Consider the following 23,247-nt stretch of genomic DNA (forward strand, 5'->3'; position numbering starts at 1 on the left):
AAAGGCCTGAGCTAGGGCCAGGCCCCCCTTAGCTCAGTTCTTTAAGTGGCTGCTTCAACAAAGCAGCCAGGCTCAGGTTGCTGTGGTTCCATCCCCACAACTCAAGCCAGCCAAACCTGCCCTGAAGGCATTCGGAGCAAAAAATAAATAAATAAATAAAATAAAGTATGTATTTAGTACAGGGTCTCACTACACAGATTGGACTCACAGTGATCCTCTTTTTTTCAGTGTCCCAAGCACTGGGATTATAGGCACGCCACCATGCCCAGTGTCAGTCACCATCTCAGCATGCCTGGGGGCAGGGCCAGCATGGAACCCTAGTCCCTGTGTCTGCCTAAGCAGGCGCTTTAAGCTATCTGGCCAGCCCAGGAAAATCTCCTTATTCATGGCTTTCAGAAGTTATTTGATTCCTTACTGAGTGCCAAGGGTGACTATGTTGCTGTCAGCTTGTGGACTTGAGATGTGAGCCAGGCTATTGTGGTTCTTACTGAGTCAAGAGAGAAATCTGTGTCAGAGGACACAGGCCTTTATCAGTGGCACTGCTAGACCCTGTGCATACCCCGATTGGATTACGTACTGTCACAGCACTCTGCATCTGGAGGTTTCTTAGTATGCCAGACGCCCAATCTTTTTCAGTAGTTATTTCTGTCCTTAGCTCTCAGTAGAAGATACCTGATGGCTCTGTTAGAAATTTTTTTTTTTAATTTATCTTTGTTTTCATTCTTTCCTCACTCCCCTTCCATGTGTTTGTCTGTTGTCTACCCATTTTTCTGTCTTTCTTTCTGGACTGGAGATTGAACCTAGGGACTCACATGTTAGACAAGCATTCTGCCACTAAACTAGAGGACAGTCCTTGTGTCATTGATTCTTTTAAATTTCCTGTGTTGTTTCTTGAGGGTCTGGCTTTTTAGTTCAGGCTGGCCGTGAACGCATGTAGACCATACTGGCCTCATAGTGGTGATCTTCCTACTTCACCTTCCTATGTGCTAGGATTACAGGTGTAATGTCTGGCTAAATATAGTAGATTAATAGGAGTCATTACATGACATTCTTCTGTCTTTAGACAACATGTTTGAGAGATACTTGGGGTGCTAGAGAGCAAAGTCAGGTATGGCTCCTTCTTCTTAGGGCTGTAGGAAAAGAGGACGATGTGGCCACAGGGTTTATTTATTTATTTATTTATTTTTTAATTTTTTAAAATTTTATTTGTGTGTATGTGTGGCCAGCTCAGCCCACCAGAGGGCAGGGCTGGCTGGCATGCGGTGCTGGGGGATTGAACCGCGGTCCCTGTGCTTTGCTTAGCTTAGCTTGTTCTAAGTAGGTGCTTTAGACCACTGAGCCATCTCACCAGCCCCAAGCTGGAATAAGGATTTTTTATTTTTCTTTTGTCCTCGCATGCCTTCATGGCACGTGGACCAGCGGGAGAGTTGCGAGGTTCGAACTCCAGCCACCTGAGGCTGACAGCTTTGTGGAAGCAGCCGCTTAAAGGACTGAGCTAGGCGTCCACAGGGTTTAGTACAGATCTGTGGGTCTTTGGGAAGGAGAGAGGGCCCTTGGTGATATTTGGGGAAGGTTTGGAGAAATGCCCTGAAAGTCACAGTGAGGTTGGGATGGTGGAGGAGGGCCAAAGGCTCTCCTTGTTACATGAGGCAGAATGAACAGGGTTGGCGAGTATGGCGCTGTGGGAGGAAAACAGTTACAGTTTAGAGCCTGAGTCCATCAGGAGAGGGCCTGGCCACTGCCTGCACAAAGTGAGTCTGATCAAGGGCTGAGGACCTCCGGGCGGTCAGGGTCTCCATGGCCAGGAGAAGGACTCAGATTTAGAGGGGCTGGAACACTGGACTCTGCATTGTGTGTCATGGGGAGATGTGGACTGGTCACCCAGAGGCCTAGCCCTGGGGGAAAGGGACAGGCTCAGCCTGAGGTGGCCAGGGTGGCAGGACACTATGTCTTGTAACATTGATACCAGATCACAGTGACTTCCTTTGCTCTGTCCTTTGGCACCTGGGTGGATGTTACTGCCACTCCTTAAGATTAGGGCCCTGACTTCTGGGTGAAGGTAAGGAGACCCTGAGTGGTCTCCTTCTGGGGACTGTTACAGTGGCCCTCAGTGATGTTCTGGTGATTACACTGTCTGGGACCTTTGGATCTGTGCCTTAGGTGAGGGCCTGCCTGCTGTTTACCTGTCCTCCAGATAACCTCTAGCTGAGACCTTTCAGTCCTTCCCCAGGGGCCCTGTATCGGGTAGCTAGGGAGTGGTGCAAGAGCAGGAGCCAGAGCCACTGCTCCAGCCCAGGGAAGAGGGCCATGGGGGGCGGGGGGAGAATTGCTCAGCTGAGGAGGAATTCAACAGCCCTCTCATTTGAGAATCCCCAGAACAGTCAGCCACAGTTGTCTCTTTGAATGTGCCGTCTCTGTCACGTGTGTTGGGATGGGTGGGCAAGGTCAGGACCTCATGCCTCCAGTTTAAGTGTCTTAGAGCTCTGATTTGAGCAGACAGGTGGGAAGCACTGTGTGCCTGTCACCCAGCCTGGCCAGGGAAAGCTTTTGCTTACATGCACCGAGCCCACCCCACTGGGCTGTAGTTCCTAACATTGTGTCTCCATGACAGCCTCAGGGTTGGCACCTGCTAGGAAGGTGCCAGATGTCAGGGTGTCCTTCTCTGGGGAGGAGAATAGGAGGGGGATTGGAGGCTGCTGTGATTGGCCTTGAGTCTATTGGTTTAGCTCTGCCCTCAGGTAACCTCCAAGAGCTAGGAAGGAATAGGACAAATGGGATGTGACATGATTTATTGGGGCTGGGACAGGGGAGGGCCCTGGTCTCACCTTCCCTTGGCCACTGGTTGGCAAATGGCTTGAGTTCAAGGTCTCCCCGATTAGGGACATGGGACAAGGTTCTTGGTGGAACAGCTCTGCTGTGTTCATGACCTGTTGTTCCTGTTGACAGCACAGTGGCCTTCAGGTGGATCATTTTTCTCACCTCCGTCTTTTATTTATTTTTTTGTGTTTGCTCTTGAGAAAGGTCTTGTTACGTAGTTCAGGTTGGTCTCAAACTTGTTGCGGTTCTCTCCTACCTCAGCCTGTCATGTGTTGAGATTACAGGTGTGTGCCACCATGCCTGGCTTACTCTCTCTTAATGCAAGTGGTTGGGGGTGCTTTCGGTGGCCCTTGCTGAATGGGGCGTGGAGCCGAGGGGTGAGACTTAGAGGAGGAATAGGCAAAGCTGAATAGGAAGCTGTTGGCATTTGGCAGAATCCTAAGTGTGAGACCCCATGAGTGACTTCTGAGACTGTAAGCCCTTGCAGACTCCTTCCCTGTAGCTGATTTAGATCCTTGCAAAGCAGTTTATAGACCAGTGACCCCATCGTGGATGCCCTGTGAAGCCTCCCAGTGTGCACCATGTGTGGTCTAGCAGCAATAAAAAAGACACTTAAGCTGGTCCTAGAGGGTGACCTGAGAGTAGGAAAAAAGACATTCTAGGTGAAGAACAGTGTATGCCAAAGTTGCTTTTAGATAGCCGTGACCCCAGGGGTCCTGCTCCAGAGTCTCTGGTTAGTAGGTCTGGAGTGGGACCTGAGATTGAGCTTTTCAAATAGGTTCCTGGTGGTGCTGATACTACAGGTTGGAAGAAGCACACTGGGTTGCCATAGCACAGTACACACTCCTTCCCACCCCTGCTGCTGATGGGCATAGTACCCGCCCACCAAGGGGTGCTGGGAAGTGAGCATTTTATACATTGCTTTGATGAGCTAAGCACCAGACTAGACTCCTGCTGGGTGCTGTCATACTCCGCTGTGGCAGATGAGGAAACTGAGGTCTAGAAAGAGTCAGAGTTGCTTATTTGCTCGAGGACACACACCCAGATATGACAGGAGCCAGAAGGTTATTACCTGGGTGGCAGGGAGACTAGCTGTCTGATTGCCGGGTAGAATTATCCTGGGAAGGCTTGTGAGAGAGAAAAGAATCAAGATTGTTGGCTTGCTAGCTGGGGAGAGGAAGACCTACTTCTCTCAGAAACCCTGTCATCATGATACTGCGGCTCTTCTGGGGTGGCATGTTGTGCTGGCTGCTGGGACTGCCCTCGAGACAGGATATGTATAGGTAGGCGAGTTCCTGAGGATCAGGCAGGTCTGACCCCAAGATAGGGCTGAGGCTGGAGTTCTGCTTGACTGAGCCTCACTTTGTAAGCAGCCGCTATTTATTGAGCCAGTTGCTGTTGAGGTGTACGAATTACAGCTCTGTGGGTGTATTATCCGCATTTTGGGGGAGAGGACAGAGATCCTACATATAGTGCTCTGCCTGGCACTCAGCAGATAAAAATGAGCCTGGACTCCATGCGTTGCTCTTGTGTCTCATTGCCTTCTCTGCCTCTTCCAGCTCATCACACAGACCTTTAACCAGCACAACCAGCTGGCCCAGAAGGCCCGGCGGGAGAAACGAGCTCGGCAGGAGACTGAGCGGAGGGAAAAGGCAGAGCGGGCAGCCAGGCTGGCCAAAGAGGCCAAGGCAGAGAACTCTGGGCCGCAGATCCAGGAGCTGACTGATGAGGAGGCAGAGCGGCTCCAGTTGGAGATTGACAAGGTGAGGCGAGGCTTTCTTCTTGTACCCTTCAGAGCCCTATTGGCACTAGGAAGTAGTATCCTGTTGCCAACTGCTTTGTACTTTGCCACAGAAAAAGGATGCAGAGAATCATGAGGCCCAGCTTAAAAATGGCAGCCTTGGCACTCCAGGGAAGCAGGTGAGTTGGACTGGAGGCCCTCAGGGCTAGCCAGGAGGTTGGGCACTACCCTTCTTCTTCTTCTTCTTCTTCTTTTTTTTTTTTTTTTTTTGTGTGTGTGTTCCTCGAATGCCTTCAGCGCACCTTTGGCCAGCTGGAGAGGTGTGAGGTTCGAACTTCAGCAACCTGAGGCTGACAGCTTTGTGGAAGCAGCCACTTAAAGGCCTGAGCTACGGCCAGGCCCCCTACCCTTTTTTCTCTGGAATGTTTTTCCCCTTTCCTGCCTCCGGCTTTGGGGATCCTCCCCACAGTTCATTATGCAACTCAGAGACATGGGACAAATGGATTTGTGTTTTAAAAACAGACAGAAAAACCCACTGGCCTTTATCTTGGACAGGAAGTCCAAGAGCCAGAGAGGGCAGTGCTTGTGCAGGCACCATTAGAGAGGTGGGTGGAGGTCTGGGGCCAAGCTGTGTCCTTTGTCACGTGGTATAATAGTTTGCACTCCTGGGCAGAGATCAAAACCAGTCTTTACCTCTGTCTGGGTTCCTCTGGACTACGGCCTGGGAGTCTGTTGACCAGGTTTGCTTCCTGTTATGGCTATGTGCTCCATGTCAGCACTGGGCTTGGCCCTGTGGGGGCTTCAGTCTGTCTGTGAAGTAACTGAGTACCACTTACTGAGCAGGAGGCAGAGGAGGATGAAGAAGAGGAAGACGAGAAGGACAAAGGGAAGCTGAAGCCCAACTTAGGAAATGGGGCTGACCTGCCCCACTACCGTTGGACACAGACCCTGTCGGAGCTGGATGTGAGTGCTAGGGCCAGGGTAAAGGGCTAAGAAGCCCTGGGGTCCTGGTAGTTCCCACTGACCCCTTATGACTTCCTGTGTTCCATGCAGCTAGCAGTGACCTTCCATGTCAACTTCCGGCTGAAGGGCAAGGATGTGGTGGTGGACATCCAGCGACGGCACCTCCGGGTGGGACTCAAGGGGCAGCCAGCAGTCATTGATGGGGAGCTGTACAATGAGGTGAAGGTAGAGGAGAGCTCCTGGCTCATTGAGGACAACAAGGTGGTGACTGTGCATTTGGAGAAGGTATGTGTGGCCTGCCCTCCTAGCCTGGATGCTGACAGTGGGAAGGTTTGCTGTTCACCGGGGCTGTGCTTGGGGCCATCTGGACTTTGGCTACATAATCCCCACAGCAAGACCTTTTAAACTAGTATTCCCTTGTTTTAAACTAAGGAAAGAGCTGAGATTTCCTCTGTTGTAAGATGGGTGGCAGCAGCGGGTAGGGGCAGGGCTGAATAGTTTCAGGCCCAGCCTCTTTTCCATCAGATTTGCACGTGTGTTTAGTTCCACACATATTGAACACCTTCTGTGTGCCAGGAGCTCTTCTAAGACTTGAGAGAATAGTGACCAAAACGTAGAAAAGCAAAATAGCCTCTAAGACTGCTTCTCCATTGCCTTCCCAGGGATGTGGGACAGACACTAGTAAATCATGGCCCTCTGTAAAGAGTCTAGAGACAGTCTGTCCTGGGAGAGAAGGTCTGCCCCAGCCCACCTGGCTGCCCTTGTACTTGCTTTCCTCCCAGTTGGAATGTTCTTTCCTGCCTTTGTTCTTTTTGTCTTCTGGTACTGTATACTGCTTATATTTTAAGGCTTATCCTCGGTGTCACTCTCCAGCTTCTGTCCACACTTTGACTGACCATCTCTCTTCTATACTTTTTTTTCCCCTTATCTGACTTCTAACCACTGGCCTCTGGTCCGCCTACCTCAGCTGCTGGGAGGGCAGAGGTCTGGCTTCTCTGTGCCCCTGGTTTTAGCACACGCCTGTTTGGGTTTTAGGTACAGGAGGTGGATTTGAGATAGTTTGGTTCTGCACAGGTTGAGAAGTAACTTCTGGGGCACAAAGTGAGCGCCTCCTGTCCCCCTGGGTGTCCTTCTCTTCACAGATCAATAAGATGGAATGGTGGAGTCGCTTGGTATCCAGTGACCCAGAGATCAATACCAAGAAGATTAACCCTGAGAACTCTAAGGTTAGCCCTAGCTGGTTGGGGGAGCTTCAGCAGGAAAGGGAGGGTCCTAGGTGGTTCCTAAGCATCACCCATCCCTGTCCCTGCCTGCCCTTAGCTGTCAGATCTGGACAGTGAGACACGGAGCATGGTAGAGAAAATGATGTATGACCAGAGGCAGAAGTCCATGGGGCTGCCCACTTCGGATGAGCAGAAGAAACAGGAGATCCTGAAAAAGTAAGCAACTTGCAAATGGGGGGTGTCAGGAGGGTGGGTGCCTGGGAGGTTAGATCTGGGGGACAGCAGTGAGTGAGTCATTCAGCAGGACTAAGCTTCCCTGCGCTATTTCCAGCATGAGCCAGCCAAGCTTTTGACTTTATGACCTTGGCTTGCTTATCATAATCACTTGCTGAGGTCACCTCGAGGGCAAGGCCAGTTTGGTATAAAGCAAGGGTAATAGGCGATCACTGCCACCTAAGAAAACAGTGCCAGTGTTGGCACCTCTGTTTCTAGCCCCAGTGGCTCAGATGGGCCTCAGATACCAGGGCTTTTTCTTGCCCAGAACATTTCTTAGGGTTCTGAAGAGGTTAGACCTGATTTTGGTGGCTTGAGGAGAAAGGCAGCCCATTTAACTTCCTACTTCCACTTCCCCAGGTTCATGGATCAGCATCCAGAGATGGACTTCTCCAAGGCCAAGTTCAACTAGTTCTGTGTTTTGCTTCCTGAACTCTTGGGGCTGAGCCCCCAGACATCCACCTTCCTTTCCCACCATTCCCTGGGACTTGGGGAGCCCCGGGGCTGGGGCAGGCATGGGACTGGCCCAGGTACATGAGTTCCAGGACATCATGGGAGAAGGGCTGGGGCCTAGAGGCCTTGTCCTCCCTGGTAGGCCTATTGTTACACATTAAAGCTATTTACCCGGCTCCATTTGTGTCCTCTCCTCCCTGTGGCCTTTCCCTGGGATCAGCTCTTGTCTGTTGCTGGAAGCTAGGATTTGACTTCTAGCTAAGAGTCTGCCGTGTGACCCAGGACAAGTCCTTGTTTTGCCCTCTGTGCATGTGTTTCTTCCCATTATTTAAGGGAGGATTAAGACAAGACTTTTAGTCTCCCTAGTATTGGGGAGAGGTGAATTCTGGCTGAAGAGACTAAAACATGTTAGATTCTCAAGGGAGCCTGTGACCCAGCAAAAATTAAAACCAGCTAGACATGATTTGATTGTCTCTTAAGACAGTTGCCTACTGTCTCTAGGGCCCTGAAGCAAATGAATGCCCTGAAGCAAATGAATGACTCTTTCCTGGGGTCACAAAACAAGGCCTGAGAGATATATTTAGCTCAGGAGAGGAAGACAGGACTGCCTCAGTGAGGCACACTGTAGGTGATGTGGACTCCTGCACATTTTAGGCCTCCCAGGAGGGCTAAGCCACAGAGGCATTTACCTCTGCCCAGATGCAGCCTCTAGAGCTGGCCCGGGCCTGTTCTAGCCAGAGCGGAGGTCACTGAGTACAGGGGCCAGGAGGTTACAGCAGCACCTGGCTTTGTCTTTCCAAAGCTTGATCAGTCTTCTTTTTCTGGGAATGTACATAGTAGTTCATAAAGCAGTTTAGAAAATGGTGTTCTTTGGCCCAGGCTTGAGTGGATTGACTAGTTTGACTTCTACTCAGCTGTGGTTATTTTGTTTATTTAGTGGTGCTGAGTATCAAACATTTGTACGTGCAGATGAAGTGTTCTACCACGAAGCCCCACCCCAATCTGGGCAATTCATCTTTGTGGAGGCCTTGACTGGATTAGACGTCGACCAGTTAGACTGCTGGAACTACAACTGGTTCCTCTGGTCATGACCCCAGGGCATCATCCTATGCCACTAATAGGAAACTGAATAAGCATAGTCTGTCAGGTGGTTGGTTGCCTTCTAAATTATGCTGCCGGTGGTAGTGGTACTACTGTAAAGGCAGCTTTGGTCCTCGAGCTACAGTGAGTCTGCAAAAAAATGAAAACTTGCTGTGGGGTGCCCATCTGTACTCAGCATTCAGGAGATGGAAGCTGAGGCAGGAGGATTTTTTGAGTTCTAGGCCAGTCTGAGCTTTGTAGTAAAGACTTCACCCAAACAAAATGACAGGGCTGGAAGTGGGAGTGGGAATTTCTGATCATTTCAACAGTTCACTTGCAGTTGAGGATGGGCTGGCAGGCTTACCCCAACCTCTCCAAGAGAGAACTGATAGACATGTGTAAGGAGCAGCTAAGAAGGATCTTGATGTAGGTGAGGGCTGCTCAAAGGTCAGCTTTGAGGTCTAAATGACTAACTTCATGACATTGAACCCCAGGCTCCCACTCTAGTTACTAGAAAGACCCAGATGACAAAACTGGCGTTAACACCAAGGAGAGCAACAGGCTCTAAGCTGGAGTGGGGACAGTGGCTATTAAGAACCTGGGGAGACTGACAGATGGCCACAAATAGGCCAGTGTGTAGGTACAGACAGTCTAGACAAGCCTCCCTGGAAGAACCTCTGTAGTGACAAAAACCACTTGCCGAGCCTTCCTCAGGTATAGGCCCTTGGCCCTTTATCTCCAGGAACTCATAGTGAACCTGCGATAGACAACATTGCTCCCACTTCATCTGCAACACTGAGCCACACTGGTTGCCTCGGTCCTGCCTCCAGCTCTGGGCTATAGTTAAGCACGGCAGATGGGATAGAAAAGACTGTGCTGTAGCCCACATGACCAGGTGGGCATCTGTTATCTTGAAACTTGCAAACACTATTGTGCTAACATGTACATCAGTCAAGAAACAACAAACTTCAACAGAACATAATGTCAAGTGGGTACTAGGCACAGAACACCAACAGAGGCCCTGCCCATCCTCAACCCAGTCCACTTAAGCTTCTTTTAAAGTTTTGTGTCTAGGGTAACACATAGGGATGGAGCCAGGATTCAATCCCAGAAGGTAATTTCTCAAGTCCTTTCCATGATCAGGCCACAGGAAGGAACAGGCTCAGGCAAGAGTCAAGCCAGCTGGGGATGCAGGGGATGTAGGCACAGTGACCCTGTGAAATGCATGTGGTCCAGGAACCAGTCAGCCAAGGCAGGAATTGCAGGGTGAGCACTGCTTAGGGTCCGGCCTTCCCCAAAGGGATCCTCGTCTCTAGTCTGTAGGCCATGCTTCTCCCAAGAGGGTTGGGGCTGCTGGGCCCAGCAGGGAGTTAGCAGTACACCTGGAGTAGGGGTGCCCCTGATGAGTCCGTGTCGGTGCCCTGGAAAGATGAGTCGTGGCTGGCTGGGTACCCTGGTAGGGGGAGGAAGCAAAGGCTCAGAGAGGAGAAAGCTCATCTGGGACCCACTGCTAGGAAGAAGCCTGCTGAGCAGGAATAAAGCAGGGCTTGAATGTGGTCAGTCATTCATTCAGCCTGGGAGACTCAATGTTTTGACCTCTGACCCCCAGCCTCTGTAAAAGGGTTCCCAGGGTGGTAGTGTGAAGGCACAGAAGAGTAGTAGAAACCAAGTACTTTTGCAGCAACAGGCTAGATGGCCTGTATTGCAGTTTGCTTCTCAGGGACCCCTCTTAGAGATTGTGGGTGGGTCACTTCTAGTGCATGTATTTTGGACACCTGCCCCCTTGCTTTAAGCCAGTTACAGCAGTGGAATGGATCTCTGGCTGCTCAGGTCTCTCAAATCTTTCTGATCCCGTTCTCACCCACCCCAAGCAGCAGCTGGAAGAGTTGGGGGGGGGGGCCCTAGGGTAGTCTCCCACCCTTTGCACTCCTCATCAGGTCAGGACCACACCTGGGGCTCCATATGGCCTCAGCTTCCTGGCGATGGCATCCGCTGTTGTCTCCTGGGAGATCTGCACTGTCAGTTCTGGGGAAGAGGGGACATCAGAGGGAGTGGTCATTATCACATCCTTTCAACCCCACCCCTATTTCTGCTTGAGACCCAGTGAGGGAAGGGCCACTCACCCTGGGCAGGCTAAAGAAATACTGTTTAAACAAGGATAAAGTGGGGGCATGTGCTCATGCTAGTGATTGTGTGCACATGTGTGGTGGTAGGAAAGTAGGTGATTTGGTTAGGCCAGCCAAGACAGAAGTCCAAATTCATAAGGCCCCTGGGTCTGATTATTCAGTCTAGGTCTGGATGCAACTGGCAGGAGAGAAAATGAACCTGTTGGGTGAGCTTGATGACCTGGAGAGAACTTTGTCTTTTCTGGGAATAGCAGTGGCCAGAGAACCTCTAGGGTCTGTATGCTCCTCAGTCTGGTTCAGACACTGGGAAGGACCAGAGTGGGAGGTGGAGTGAGCCGCTGCACAGGAGTTGCGGGGAAGGAGGGGAAGAGCAGGGACTGGCTCAGGAGGACCACAGTGGCCAGAGTCCCAAGTCTAACCCTCCTGTGGCTACAGCCTCCCTTACTGTGCCCCCACACCCCGGCCCCACCTACCGTCTTGGCTGAGGCCTGAGCCCACCATGGTCTCATGGCCACTGTCTGGAGGAGCAGCAGTGGGGGCAGCAGCTCGGGCTGAGCGCCCCTCTGAGGTCTGTGGACGAGTGCGGCTCTTTCGGGTACTGATGCGAATGATGCCTCGTACCAGGCGGCCCTCAGCATCTTGCTCGTCCAGGTGGTAGTCCTGCGTGATGCTATTGATCAGGTCCGAGATCTTACTGGTCTTCTCCAGGAACACAGTGTCTGATGTGCACTTGGCTAGCTCGTCGATCTGGTGGACGCTGAACAGCTCGGTCAGCTTCTTGAAAATGAGCACGTCAATCTCCCGGCTTGACATGGAGCCACTGCCTATCTCGGGCAGGTCCAGGTCTGACTCGTGGAAAGAGTAGTACTCCTCAGAGCCACGGGGACTGCTGGGAAGGGTGCTAGGTAGGCTGTGGCGCATGGGAGGGGGCTCAGCCAGTGGCTCCTTATAGCAGGAGTCCGCATCAAGATTTGGGGAGGTGGTGCTGCGGTAGGGATATACAGGGATGCCTTTGAGCTTGACGTCAGGGTAGCTAAAGCTGCTTCCTATGGTAGACTTGAGCCGCTGGCTATCCCTGGGGGGTACACGGTCAGGGCTAGGGGGTACCCCATTGTGCTCCTTAGCCCAGTTAGCTTCGCCAGCCCCCTCAACGGAGTCCTCAGCAGACAGGCAGGACCTTCCGCCCCGCACACAGGTCCCACAGCGCTGGAGACAGTCCCAGCAGCGGCGGAAGCAGAAGGCAGCCCGGCACCAGTCCCACCCCCAGGGCCGCCAGAGCAGGCAGCAAGTAGGGGGCTCAGTGGCTGGCTCGGCAGAGCCAGATATGAAGGTAATACTTTCTGGCCCATGGTGGCCAGGGTCCTTGGGGTCTGGCCTACGGGTACGTCGGCCTGGTGGAGGCTGGGGTGGATCACTGTAGGTCTCCAGGCATAGTTCTGTTGGTTGGTCCCAGGGTCCTAAGCGAGCTGGCCCAGATGATGGGCGAGGCTGTCCTGGCCGGGGCATGGCTCACTGCATGGTTTGCTGCAGCCAGGCACCTGCAGGGGAGAAACCAGGACCACAGGTCAGGTACAAGCTGCTGGGCTGACCTAAAGAGCTTCAGACTTCCGGCTTCTCAGAGGCCTGTAATATGGATGGGCCGAGGAGGCCCACATGCTCTCATCTGCTATGCTATTCTTTCCAATGTGAAACTTTTCTCTGTGGTATATAATTTTTAAATTTCCTGGAACTGCACTGAATGCCTGTTATTGAAGAAAGAGAAGGGAAAGGGGAAGAAACTAAAAAAAAATGTTAATGAGGATGTAGATAAATTAGAACCCTTGTACATTGTTGGTGGAAGTATAAAACAGTGCAGCTACTGTGGAGAACAGTGTGGCAAGTTCTCAAAAATTTAGCCAAATGTAGTAGCACATGCCTGTTATCCTGGCACTCAGGGAAACTGAAGCAGGAGGACTGAAAATTTAAGTTCAGCCTTTACAACTTTGAGTCTTATCTCAAAATAAAAAGATAAAAGGCTGAGGATGTAGCTCAGTGGTAGACTGCTTGCCTAGCCTTTGTGAGACCCAGGATTTGATCTCCAATGCTGTTAGGAAAAGAAAATTAAATGCAGAATTATGATTTAGGAATTCTACTTTTGGATGTGTATGCAGAAGAACTGAATAGAGAGATTTGAACCAGTATTTGTACAATCTTCCACAACATTATTATTATTATTACTATTACTATTATCATTATTGTATTTTTAGGGAAAGGTCTACAGGGTGTTCAGGGTCTCGCTACTAGCTCTGACTCGTAGTGATCAGCCTGTTTACAGCCTCCCAAGAGCTGGGATTACAGATGTGCCACCACACCCAGTCTCAATTGCGGTCTCAGCATGCCCCCGGGGTGGGGCCCCGGGGTGGGGCCCCCGGGGTTGGTGGAAGGGGATCCAACCCCAGCCCCGTGCTTTAATCTGCTGAGCTACTTAGCCAGCCCTCACAACATTATTTATAATAAACACAAAGTGAAAACATAAGCAACAGAATTACTAAACAATATGTTATATCCAGAATGAAATATTACTCAGCAATAGAAAGGAATGAAGTTCAGATACATGCTACAACATATATGAATCTTGAAGATACTATGATAATAGCAAATATATTCTAGAGATATCTGGAATAGTCAGATTCATAGGGACAGGAAGTAGAATTGTGGTTCGCAGGGCTTGGGGGAAGAGGGAAATGGTGAATTCGTGTTCAATGGATCCAGAATTTCTGCTGGGAAAGATAAAAAGATTCTGGGAATAGATAATGGTGTAAATGTTTTTAATGCCATAGGACTTTACACTTAAAAATGGTTTTACAAAGAGATTAAAATGAGAATTTTCTACTTTTAAAAAAAGTGGTGCTGAGGAGCTAGTTTTGTGTCAGGTAAGGGCTCTACCACTAAGCTACATCACCCAACCCTTACAACAGCAATTCCTGCCCTGCCCCCCAGTTTTTGTTTTTTTCTTCTCAGCAGTACTGAAGATTGAAACCAGGCGGCTGTACCACTGAACTACATCCCAGCACTGTATTTTTTTCCCCCATAGGATCCTGCGGAACTGTTCAGTTGATTGGGTTTAAACTTGAATCCTTCTGCTTCAGTCTCCCAAGTAGCTGGGATCACAGGCATGTGCCACTATACAAAGCAAAAATGGTACTTTTAACGTATATTTTACCATTAAAAATATCTAAGGTATTACTTGTGAAAAATGATCTCCCTGCCTTCTCTCTGCTGTTGGTAAGCTCAGTACAAAACCCCTGAGGATATATAACAAATACCTTTCTCTCTGACTCACTTTGGAACTGACCATTACCCCTTTCCTTCAGGTCAGACATGGAATGGTCCTTTTCAGTCTGACCAGATTTGCTTTCAGAACATTTAACGCCAAGTAGTTTTGCTTCCTTTGGTTGGACAGGAAAATTGAGACTGTATGTCAGTTGGTGCAGAACCAAAGATGAATGGGGTACAGACCCAGCTACTTTCAATTTACACATGGTTTTATAGGAAAAACAGATTTAAAGTTAAAAGCTTATAAACGCTAGACATGGTGGTGCACACCTGCAATCTTAATACTTGTGAGGATGAGGCAAGAGGATTGTTGTAAGTTTGAGGGTAGCTTAGACTACACAGTGAGCTCAAGGCCAGCTGAATTACATAGCTAGACCCTGTCCTACCCCACCTCCCCCAAAAGAGGCTTATAGAATGTGCTGGTATGTGCCTGTCACCCCTGCACTCTGGGAGGATAGCAAGTTCAAACCAGGCCTGAGCAATCTAATGGATTAGTGAGATTTTGCTTCAAAAATAAAACATAAAAAAAGAGCCAGGGTTGTAGCTCATTGTGAAGGCCTTGGGTTTAATCCCTGGTCCTGCAAAAAAAGAAAAAGGAAGGTTTATAAGATGGATCATGTTATATTGAATTGGATATAACAATCCTTGCATCTGTGAAGCCCAGGGTTTCATTCCCAACAACACTTTTAAAAAAGGAGGAAATAAAAAGGAATATGTAGGCTATATGAGACATTAGAGGCATTATGGAAGTGCCTGAGGGAGTCAGGGAAGGCTTTGCCCTGGGAAGGGTCCTTAATCAGTAGCTGTCCCTAGTTTGTCTTTTTTAGATGTTGATCCCTTGTCCTTTTATCTCTGGCTTAATAAGACTAGTATCCTAAAAACTGGTAATGCATGAGGAACAGGGACTGGGAACCAATTTATCTGTACTCTAGCTCTAGTTCTGGCTCTTACAAGCCTTGGGCACAACAATGCCACTTCCCTAAGCAGGGCCACCATCCTTTCTCATCCAAAACCCCCAATTCTCTCATTCTGGTCAGTTTCAATCCCTCCTACTTGCTATAGCCAGTAAAAACTTAAAAAATAAAACAAAACAAAGAACCCCCCAAACACACGAATGTTCTAGGAGGCACCACTTTAATCAAAGTTAAGAGTACCAATATGGGATGAAAGGACATCAAGTACCTCCTGATTCATGCAGTAAGAAGACTACAACAGCACTGTGAGGGGCCGGGGAGATGGCTCAGTGGAATAAGCGCTTCCCTGGCAAGCGCAAGGGCCTGAGTTTAATCCCTGGTTCCGCAAAACAAAAAACAACAACCTAGAAACAGGGCAATTGGTAAAATTAGAAAATAGACTGTATAATATAACAACATATCAGTTAAACTTCCTGAATTTGATTACTTTTTTTTTGTACTGGGGATCAAACTTGGGACTTTGTGCTTGCCAGTCAGGCACTTATGCTGCTGAGCTATCTCACCAGCCCTGATGACTATAATTTAAGATAATGTTCTTACTCTTAGAAAATACAAACAAAAGCACTGAGGAGTAGAATGCCTGCAACCAAACTTCAAATGTTTCAAACCAACCAACAAATATCTAGAACTGGCTGGGTACAGTAGCAAATGTCTGTAGCCCCAGCCGCTCAGTAGGCTGAAGCAGGAGGATTGCAAGTTCCAGGCCAGCCTGGGCAACTTAGCAAGTCACGGTATCAAAATGAAAAGGACTGGGGATGTAACTCAGTGCTCCCTGGGCTGAGTACCCAGTACCACAAAACCAACCAAATAACAAAACTGTGCAGAGAGAGGACCTGGAACTCAAACCACTCCTCTGGTCCCGCTCACCACTCCTCCAAGGAAAAAGCCCCTAGTCAGATGGCAGCCCCTTTCTCCATAGCCTTCTGCTGGGGTCTCTGTGGGCTAGCTCAGCCTCGCACCCACTGTGCCAGGATAAGTTTATCTAACCAAGGATCAAGGCTGAGGGGCAGGGCCTGTGTTAGTTCTCCTACTGTTTCAGTCTCGAAAAGACGTTTCAGAGGATGGAAGCTTTCTATGTGTCTTCAGGATAAAAACCAAGACCACTGGGTAATAAGAAAAAGGAATTAGGCCCAAACTGACCAGTGTGGGAACCAACGGTCTTGGAGGAGGGGATGTATGAAAATGCATCTCCAAGGGTGTGCAAACTGAACTTTAAATAAGTGACTTTGAAATCCTTCAGAATCTGGAGGGATGTGATTAAAAATCTTTTCCTTGGTTTCAGCAGTGTAGGGTTGGGTATGGACTCATTGATTCACTTAAAATATTTACTGAGCCGCTGAGTGTCATGACACATCCCTGCAATCCCAGAGCTCTAGAAGGCTGAGGCAGGAGGGTCACTAACTTGAGACCAGCCTCAACAACTTAGAGCTTATGTCAACAAAAGAAAACTGAGGGCCTACTTTGTGCCAAACACTGTTCTAAATTCTACAGATACAGTAGTAAAATAGACAAATTTTCCTAACTTCAGGATTTTGCACACTAAAGCAATCATCGATGGCTTACATTTTTTCAGCATGCTCTGTGTGAAATAAGCCAATTAATTACAACACTTTTGTAGTACTGTAATCAGCATGCTGAAGCATCCAAAGGTTAAATTATCCAAAGTCACGCTTCTATTTGTATCCAACTGGCTTGCCCCATACTCTTTCCATTATCTATCCAAGCACTCAAAAGAAGAGCCTTCTTCTCCCCTACCTTACCCCATATGGGTTATGTGCAAAGAAAGGGGCAGTCAACATTGCCAGCTGCATGGACAAGCCTGTGCCCAGGAAAGGCTTGAGTGAGATCATACACCTTTCAAACCTTTGGGTGGGAGTATCCATACAGTTCAACCATACTGAACTCTGAGGGGCCTGGCTTTGTAATAGATGCAATAATCATCGACCATGGGCTAGGTCACCCTCTTCTTTCTCACCACCAAGGCTTTAGGACTCATTGCTGTTGATTAAATTCATCCAGTGTATTTATTGTTGGGCCCTGCACATACTAAATGTTGAGAAAATAGCAGTGAATGGGCCAGAAACAGGCTTGAATCCAAGAAGACTTTCACATTATTTAACCCTCACAGTTGCCCTGTGAATTAAGTATACATATCCACTTTTCATATCAAGAATCTGGAGCTCTGGCTGAACGTAGTAACGCATATCTGTAATCCCAGCACTTATGAGACTGATGCAGGAGGATGGATGCGAATTTGAGGACATTATAGGTTTATACAATGAGTTCAAGGCAAGCCTGATATACACAGTGAATCTATATCTATTTAAAAAAAAAAAAAAAAAAAAAAAGCACCACGGGGTCTGGAGTGCCAGTCCTCCCCCTTTTCACTGACGCTTGCTTGCCTTTTCCCCTTAGCCTTGTGAGTATGAGTCAGGGGACGGTCTCTGTACTCCTCCTCCCAGGGTCCCAGGGCAGGCTGGCTACACTACCATCTGGTCCATCCCTGTTCCCAGCCAAGTCTCGAATACCGGTCTGGGAGGTGTAGCCTGGCTCATGGGATGACGGCCGGCTGGGACGCGCGACATCCCCGCATTCTTCCCCAGCGGCGCAGCCCGACCCTGTGGTCCGCTGGTACCTAATCCCAACGACATGGGAGAACCAGACGCCAGCACGTCCCCCAGGACTAACGCAGCCTCTTCGCCAGCACTGCCCTCGGGGCGAGCACCACCCTAACCAGCCGCCAGGCCTCCATCCGCTCTTGGGTCCTGACACCGTTCCCCGGGGTGGGCACTGCTCCCCGCTTGGGCGAGCGCGGTTCCCGCCCCCAGCCCGCAACCTTTTGGGGCGTGCACGGCCCGCTCGCCCCACACAGCCCGCCCAGCTCGGGCGCCCGCCCAGGCCGCTCCCCGGCCGGGCTCGCGCACCCCGGAAGTGGGTGGGTGGCCCTCGAGGAACCGTGCCCGGGGCCCTCCCCCGTCTAGACGAAGCCTCGAGGGGCTCCCCACATTAGCGCCGCCCCAGCTCTCGCCCTCTCCGGCCCGCGCGAAGCTTACCTGTCCCGCCAGGTGAGCCGCCTCCGGCTCAGCCCTTCCCCCGCCCCCTTCCCCGCTCACCTGGAGCGCAGGTGCGCGTCTCGCGGGAGCGCTCCACGGGCCGCCGCTGGGGACACACTTCCTTTCTCCGCGAAGCTCCGCCGCTGCACACCTGGACTGTGGCCCCGCCCTCACGACCTGGGCGGGCACCTGGGCCAGGAGCTCTCGGCCTAGTCTGGGTGAGCCGGGCCTGGCGGGGAGGGGCTGGCAGGCTGCGGTTCAGGATCCCCGTCTGTTCTATGTGCTGCTGTCCTAGCCGTCTCTGAGCGCCTGCCAGGCCTTCCAGCTCCAGTGCAAAGGGCAGGTCTCCTAGGAAGCCTCCCCTGACCCCTCTGCCTGCAGGGTTTTCTGTTGTTATGAACAGCTCTTTGCATTTCCTTGAAGTACTCTTTTCTTTTCTTTTCTTTTCTTTTCTTTTCTTTTCACAGTGACAGAGTTTATTGGAGAAAGTAAAAGTGTGTTGGGGAGAAACTCGCTCTGCAGAGCGAGGTTGGGCTGAGTATAAGAGGAAAAAGCAAGATAAAAGAACACTGGGAGAAAGCCAGTGGGCTATGGGAGTGAGTTCTTGGGTTCTTCATCATGTCCTTTATGATGTTCATATCACAAAGAAATCTGAGGGAACTTATCTCTTCTTATGAGCCTCTTAAACTCAGGAGAATCTGGTCTTGTTCCCTTAGGTTCTTGGGGCCCAGCACAGTGCCTGGCACATAAAGGGATGTCCCCAAATAGTTACCACTGAAGGTGTAAGTGGGATCTCATATCTTCCTTTGCTGGGAAGCAGACCTGGGGACCTGAGTTCTCAGCCTGGTGGTCAGTTCACTTTCTTTTTTGAATGTATTTAGTACAGGTTCTACTACACAGATCAGACTCCTAGTGATCCTCCTGTTTTCCTCCTCCCAAGTGCTGGGATTACAGGCATGCGCCACTATGCCTGGTCTCAATCTTGTCTCAGAGCACTCCAGGGGTGAGGCCAGCACGGAAAGCCAGGGATGGAATCCAAAGTAGGCCTCTAGTCTGCTGAGCTATCTGACAGGCCCTGGTCAGTTCACTTTCTCATCCATTCTGGGAAAAGCAAGTACCTCAGCTCTGGGGCTGAGGGGTTAGTCAGGGAAGAAAGGTCAGGCTGTGCAGCCCTGACAGACACTTCCTGGAGGAGGCCAAAGTGGGCCATGATTTCCCAAGGAAATTGCTCCAAGAGAAAGCACTACTGAATGACAAGAAGTGAAGGCTTGGATTACCATAGGTTCCTGCTCCCCAGAATAACAGTAATGAGGGCTGGGGAGACAGCTCAGTAGAATAAGTGCTTGCCTGACAAGCGCAAGGGCTTGAGTTCAATCCCCAGTTCCTCACCAAAAAAACAAACAAAACAAAAACAAAAAAACAAACAAACAAAAAAACAGTAATGACAACAGAGCCAACAAACAAGTGATTTAGGGAGAGTTTAACTTACATAGTGTTATTTAAGCCTTCCACTCATACTCATCTATGAAGTGAGTCAGGTTTTGTTTGTTTTTTTTTTTTTTGCGGAACCAGGGATTGAAGTCAGCTTGCCAGGGAAGCACTTATTCTACTGAGCCACCTCCCTGGACCTGAGTCAGGTATTGTCACTCCCATTTTACTGTTGTGGAAACTAAAACTTCCAGAGGGAAAATTGCTCAGGCTGTTGGTACAAGGGATTTGACTTCTGGGTGAGACACTCTCCTTAAATGGTGCTAGGTTCAATCCCTGATGCTGAAAACAAAATCAACAGAAATCAGAGATCACTGGGGTGAATTTGGAATAGGTGTACACTTTCCACCAAAGACCTGTGGCCATCCCTTCCCACCGTATCTCATCCCGCTGTGGCTGGTTGCACGGCGCATTCTCCTCTAGAGCATGGAAAATGAGTCCCATCTCACGCAAGTGCACCTCTCAGACCCTGCAAGTCCATTCCTAGGGCACAGCCGCAGAAGTTCTGCAGTCGTGTGCCAGGAGAGTGTGTACAGACTGTCGGGAGAAACGTGGTTCACCACATTTAGCCCTGCACCAGAGACACTCAATTGCCACCGACGGGAGATGAATGTGGAAAATACATGCAAAGGAGTAATTATACAGCAGTAGAAAATGAATGAAGAACAAGCTTTTGGTCGTGTAGACCTGTGATTCCAGCACTCTGGAAGGCTGAGGCAGAAGGATCACAAGTTTGAGCCTGGCCTGAGGAACTTAGAGAGTGAAAGAGACTCTATCTCAAAAATAAATAAATAAATAAATAAATAAATAAATTTACAACCTAATTTACATGTGGGAAAACCCCAAAGAAAGAGCAGGGGAAGAAGGGACAGAAAGTTTAGGATAATGATTACTTGGAGACAGGATAAGAAAATAGGCAGGGACAGCCAATGAACCCATGAGTAGATTTGATTTTTAGCATCCTTAGTTTGGGTGGTAGATTCAGAGGCTTTCATTTTATTTGCTTTTTTGTTTTTGGGGTACCGGGGATTGAACACAGGACCCTGTACTTGCCAGGCAAGCACTTATTCTACTGAGCCATCTCCCTGGCTCCTAATGTGTTTTTTGTTTTTTGTTGTTTTTTTTTTTTTTTTCAGAAACCGGGGATTGAACTCAGGCCTTTGCCAAGAAAGTGCTTATTCCACTGAGTCATCTCCCTGGCCCCTGGATTTTTTGTTTTGTTTTGTTTTTGGTGGAACCGCGGATTGAACTCAGGCCCTCGCACTTACCTGGGAAGTGCTTATTCCACTGAGCCATCTCCCCGGCTTCATTTTATTTTATTTTTTTTCTGGCTTCATTTTATGATAAATAATAAAAACAGAAATTTATGCTCTAGCACTAATTAATGATTTTGTCATTTTCAAAGTTCTCATGGTATACAACATTGTGAAATTGTAATCTTATTTAAATTTTTCCCTGCTGATTTATTCATTCCTTTTCTTTAAAAACCAAAGATATTGCAGGGTGGTGATGAAGTCCAGTAATCCTAGCACACAGGCCGAGGCAAGAAGATAACCATGAGTTCAAGGCCAACCTAAGCTACATAGTGAAATTAAACATCAGCCTGAACTACATAGCAAGATCCTATCTCAAAAACAAACTAAGGCAGAGGGCTGGCCAGATAGCCCAGTGGATTAAAGCACCTACTTAGGCAGAGTTCAGGACCGGTATTTGATCCCCGGCATGCTGTGCCAGTCCGGCCCCCGGGGCTTGCTGAGATGGTGATTGAGACTGGGCATGATGGCGCACACCTATAATCCCAGTGCTTGGGAGGCTGAAAACAGGAGGATCACTTCGAGTCTGACCTGTGTAGTAAGACTCTGTAGACCCTGTACTAAATACATTAAAAACAAAACAAAATAAAGAAACATCAGGGCCAAGAAGATAGCTCAGTGGAATAAATTGCTTGCCTGGCAAGCGTGAAGTCCTGAGTTCAATCCCTGGTACAACAAAAACCCAAACCAAAAAAGAAAATGATGACTGAAGCAGCTCAAAGGTACTTACTTAGAAGAAAAAGGTACCACAGTAAATGTAATCATTATATAGTGCAAACATGTACTAATAAAATTTTTTAAAAAGGATGAAAAAGGTGGACAGAAAGAAAGAAAGAAAGAAAGAAAGAAAGAAAGAAAGAAAGAAAGAAAAAGGGGAGCGAGGAGGGAAGAAAATATGACCTCTGAGCTGTGGTTATATCTTCTGCTATTGAGAAAAACTGTCTTGAAAAACTCAGCCCTGACTTGTACCAGTGATGTAGTCTTGGAGAAGCAGTTTCTCTTTTTCCTTATTAAAAGGGGGATGAAGGGCCAGGAGAGAGCCCAGTGGCATAAGCACCTGCCTGGCAAGTGCAAAGTCCTGGGTTCGGTTCCCAGTACCAATAAAATAAAATAAAATAAAATAGGGATGAGCCAGCCATGGTGGTGGATGCCTGTGACCCCAGCACTCTGGAGGCTGAGGCAGGAGGATTGTTCTGAGTTTGAGGCCAGCCTGGGCTACATAGGGATATCCTGTTTCAAAGAAACAAACAAAAAAAGACACTATTTTCCACACAGAGTGTTGCAAGGAGCATTGCGCTATGGCCAGAGGTAGCTCTAGTCGTTCTGATCACAGACACAATAAAATTTTCCCCTCTTTCCCACACTCAGCTGCTGAGCTCTTTTCCAAGGGCCACTGCTCCAGTCATAGTGCATATTCAGAAACTGTCAAAACCCAATGACACACCCTTAATCTTTGTAAGCATCTATGTTTGCTTTAGAAGAAAAGGGATGGCACTTTCTTATTTTGCTTGTATTGATTACATGGTAATTTATCAATTTGTAGCTACATAAATTGATTATAGTGATCTTACAATAAATACTATAATTTGTAAGTTAGAAAAAAGTCTAGGGGCCAGCCAAATAGCTCAGTGAATTAAAGCACCTGCAAGCAGGTACAGGGACCGGGGTTCAATCCCCAGGCCTGCCATGTCAGCCCTGCCCCTGGGGGCATGCTGAGATGGTGATTAAAACTGGGCATGGAGGTGCACACCTATAATCCCAGCTCTTGGGAGGCTGTAAACAGGCAGACCACTATGAGCCCAATCTAGTAGTGAGAGCCTGAACACCCTATAGACCCTTCCCTAAAATAAAATAAAATAAGAACACTGCAACTTCCTGGGCCCAGTGCAAGTCACCCAAGATGATCCACATGAGCATTCCCTGGGTTAAATTTAAACTTTCTAGATCCTTCACACTCAAAATCTCTCAGAAACACTGAAAATCCTTACACTGGCTTAAAGAAGGGGAATAGCAGGAACCCGACACCTGATCCTAAGACAAAGGAACAGATTGGGAGAATTCAAAAAATGCTTAAATTATCCATCTTAAGAAAACACTGGATAGGGACTGGGGCGATAGCTCAGTGGCACATGCACCCTGTACCATAAAAAAAAGAAAAGAAAAGAAAATATTGGAGCCTGGTGTGGCAGGTGCATATGATCCCAGCACTCAGAGACCTAGAGGCAGGAGGACGATCCTTGTGAGTTGGAAAATAGCCTGGGCTACAAAGTGAGCTCAAGGCCTGCCGGAACTGCACAAGGACACTGTCTCCAAGACAAAGGAAAAAAAAAAAAAAAAGACAAAGATAAAAACCCCAAATAATAAAACACCAAAAAACCTGGGGTCACAGCTGTAATATGGGAATATGGGATGTGTGTGTGTGTGTGTG

The 23,247-nt window shown here is 48.8% G+C and overlaps 2 protein-coding genes across 3 annotated transcripts in view; one reads left to right on the top strand and one right to left on the bottom strand.

Moving 5' to 3' along the window:
* Nudc (nuclear distribution C, dynein complex regulator) overlaps positions 1-7,648 on the top strand; it is an 18,567-nt gene extending 10,919 nt beyond the window's left edge. Inside the window, exons 3-9 of the mRNA XM_004642858.2 lie at positions 4,377-4,580; positions 4,672-4,737; positions 5,402-5,521; positions 5,612-5,806; positions 6,664-6,747; positions 6,842-6,960; positions 7,378-7,648. Coding sequence (XP_004642915.1) covers positions 4,377-4,580; positions 4,672-4,737; positions 5,402-5,521; positions 5,612-5,806; positions 6,664-6,747; positions 6,842-6,960; positions 7,378-7,429 — 840 coding nt within the window. The 3' untranslated portion in view covers positions 7,430-7,648. The remainder of the gene's footprint in view (positions 1-4,376; positions 4,581-4,671; positions 4,738-5,401; positions 5,522-5,611; positions 5,807-6,663; positions 6,748-6,841; positions 6,961-7,377) is intronic.
* A 1,612-nt stretch (positions 7,649-9,260) lies between these two features.
* Kdf1 (keratinocyte differentiation factor 1) lies at positions 9,261-18,231 on the bottom strand. 2 transcript variants are annotated; one of them, XM_023702965.1, is made up of 4 exons: positions 18,079-18,231; positions 11,150-12,214; positions 10,501-10,575; positions 9,261-10,003 (listed from the first exon to the last, which is right to left on the bottom strand). In XM_023702965.1, the coding sequence occupies exons 2-4, from the start codon at positions 12,180-12,182 to the stop codon at positions 9,921-9,923; spliced, it is 1,191 nt and encodes a 396-aa protein (XP_023558733.1). In that variant the 5' UTR covers positions 12,183-12,214; positions 18,079-18,231; the 3' UTR covers positions 9,261-9,920. The 2 variants fall into 2 exon arrangements, with proteins under 2 accessions (XP_023558733.1, XP_004642916.1); XM_004642859.2 differs by lacking the exon at positions 18,079-18,231 and adding an exon at positions 18,019-18,072.
* Between the last annotated feature and the right edge of the window lie 5,016 nt (positions 18,232-23,247).

The sequence above is a fragment of the Octodon degus genome, unplaced genomic scaffold (genome assembly GCF_000260255.1).
Source record: "Octodon degus isolate 3935 unplaced genomic scaffold, OctDeg1.0 scaffold00163, whole genome shotgun sequence".
NCBI classification, from domain to species: Eukaryota; Metazoa; Chordata; class Mammalia; order Rodentia; family Octodontidae; genus Octodon; species Octodon degus.

Bases quoted from the DNA above. Each gene is read 5' to 3' on its own strand.
- Kdf1 (XM_023702965.1), bottom strand. From the start codon at position 12,182: ATGCCCCGGCCAGGACAGCCTCGCCCATCATCTGGGCCAGCTCGCTTA. The intron at 10,576-11,149 runs GTAGGTGGGGCC...CCTCTTCCCCAG, and splicing joins CTCAGGCCTCAGCCAAGACG to AACTGACAGTGCAGATCTCC. The intron at 10,004-10,500 runs GTGTGGTCCTGA...TCCCCCTACCAG, and splicing joins GAGGCCATATGGAGCCCCAG to GGTACCCAGCCAGCCACGAC.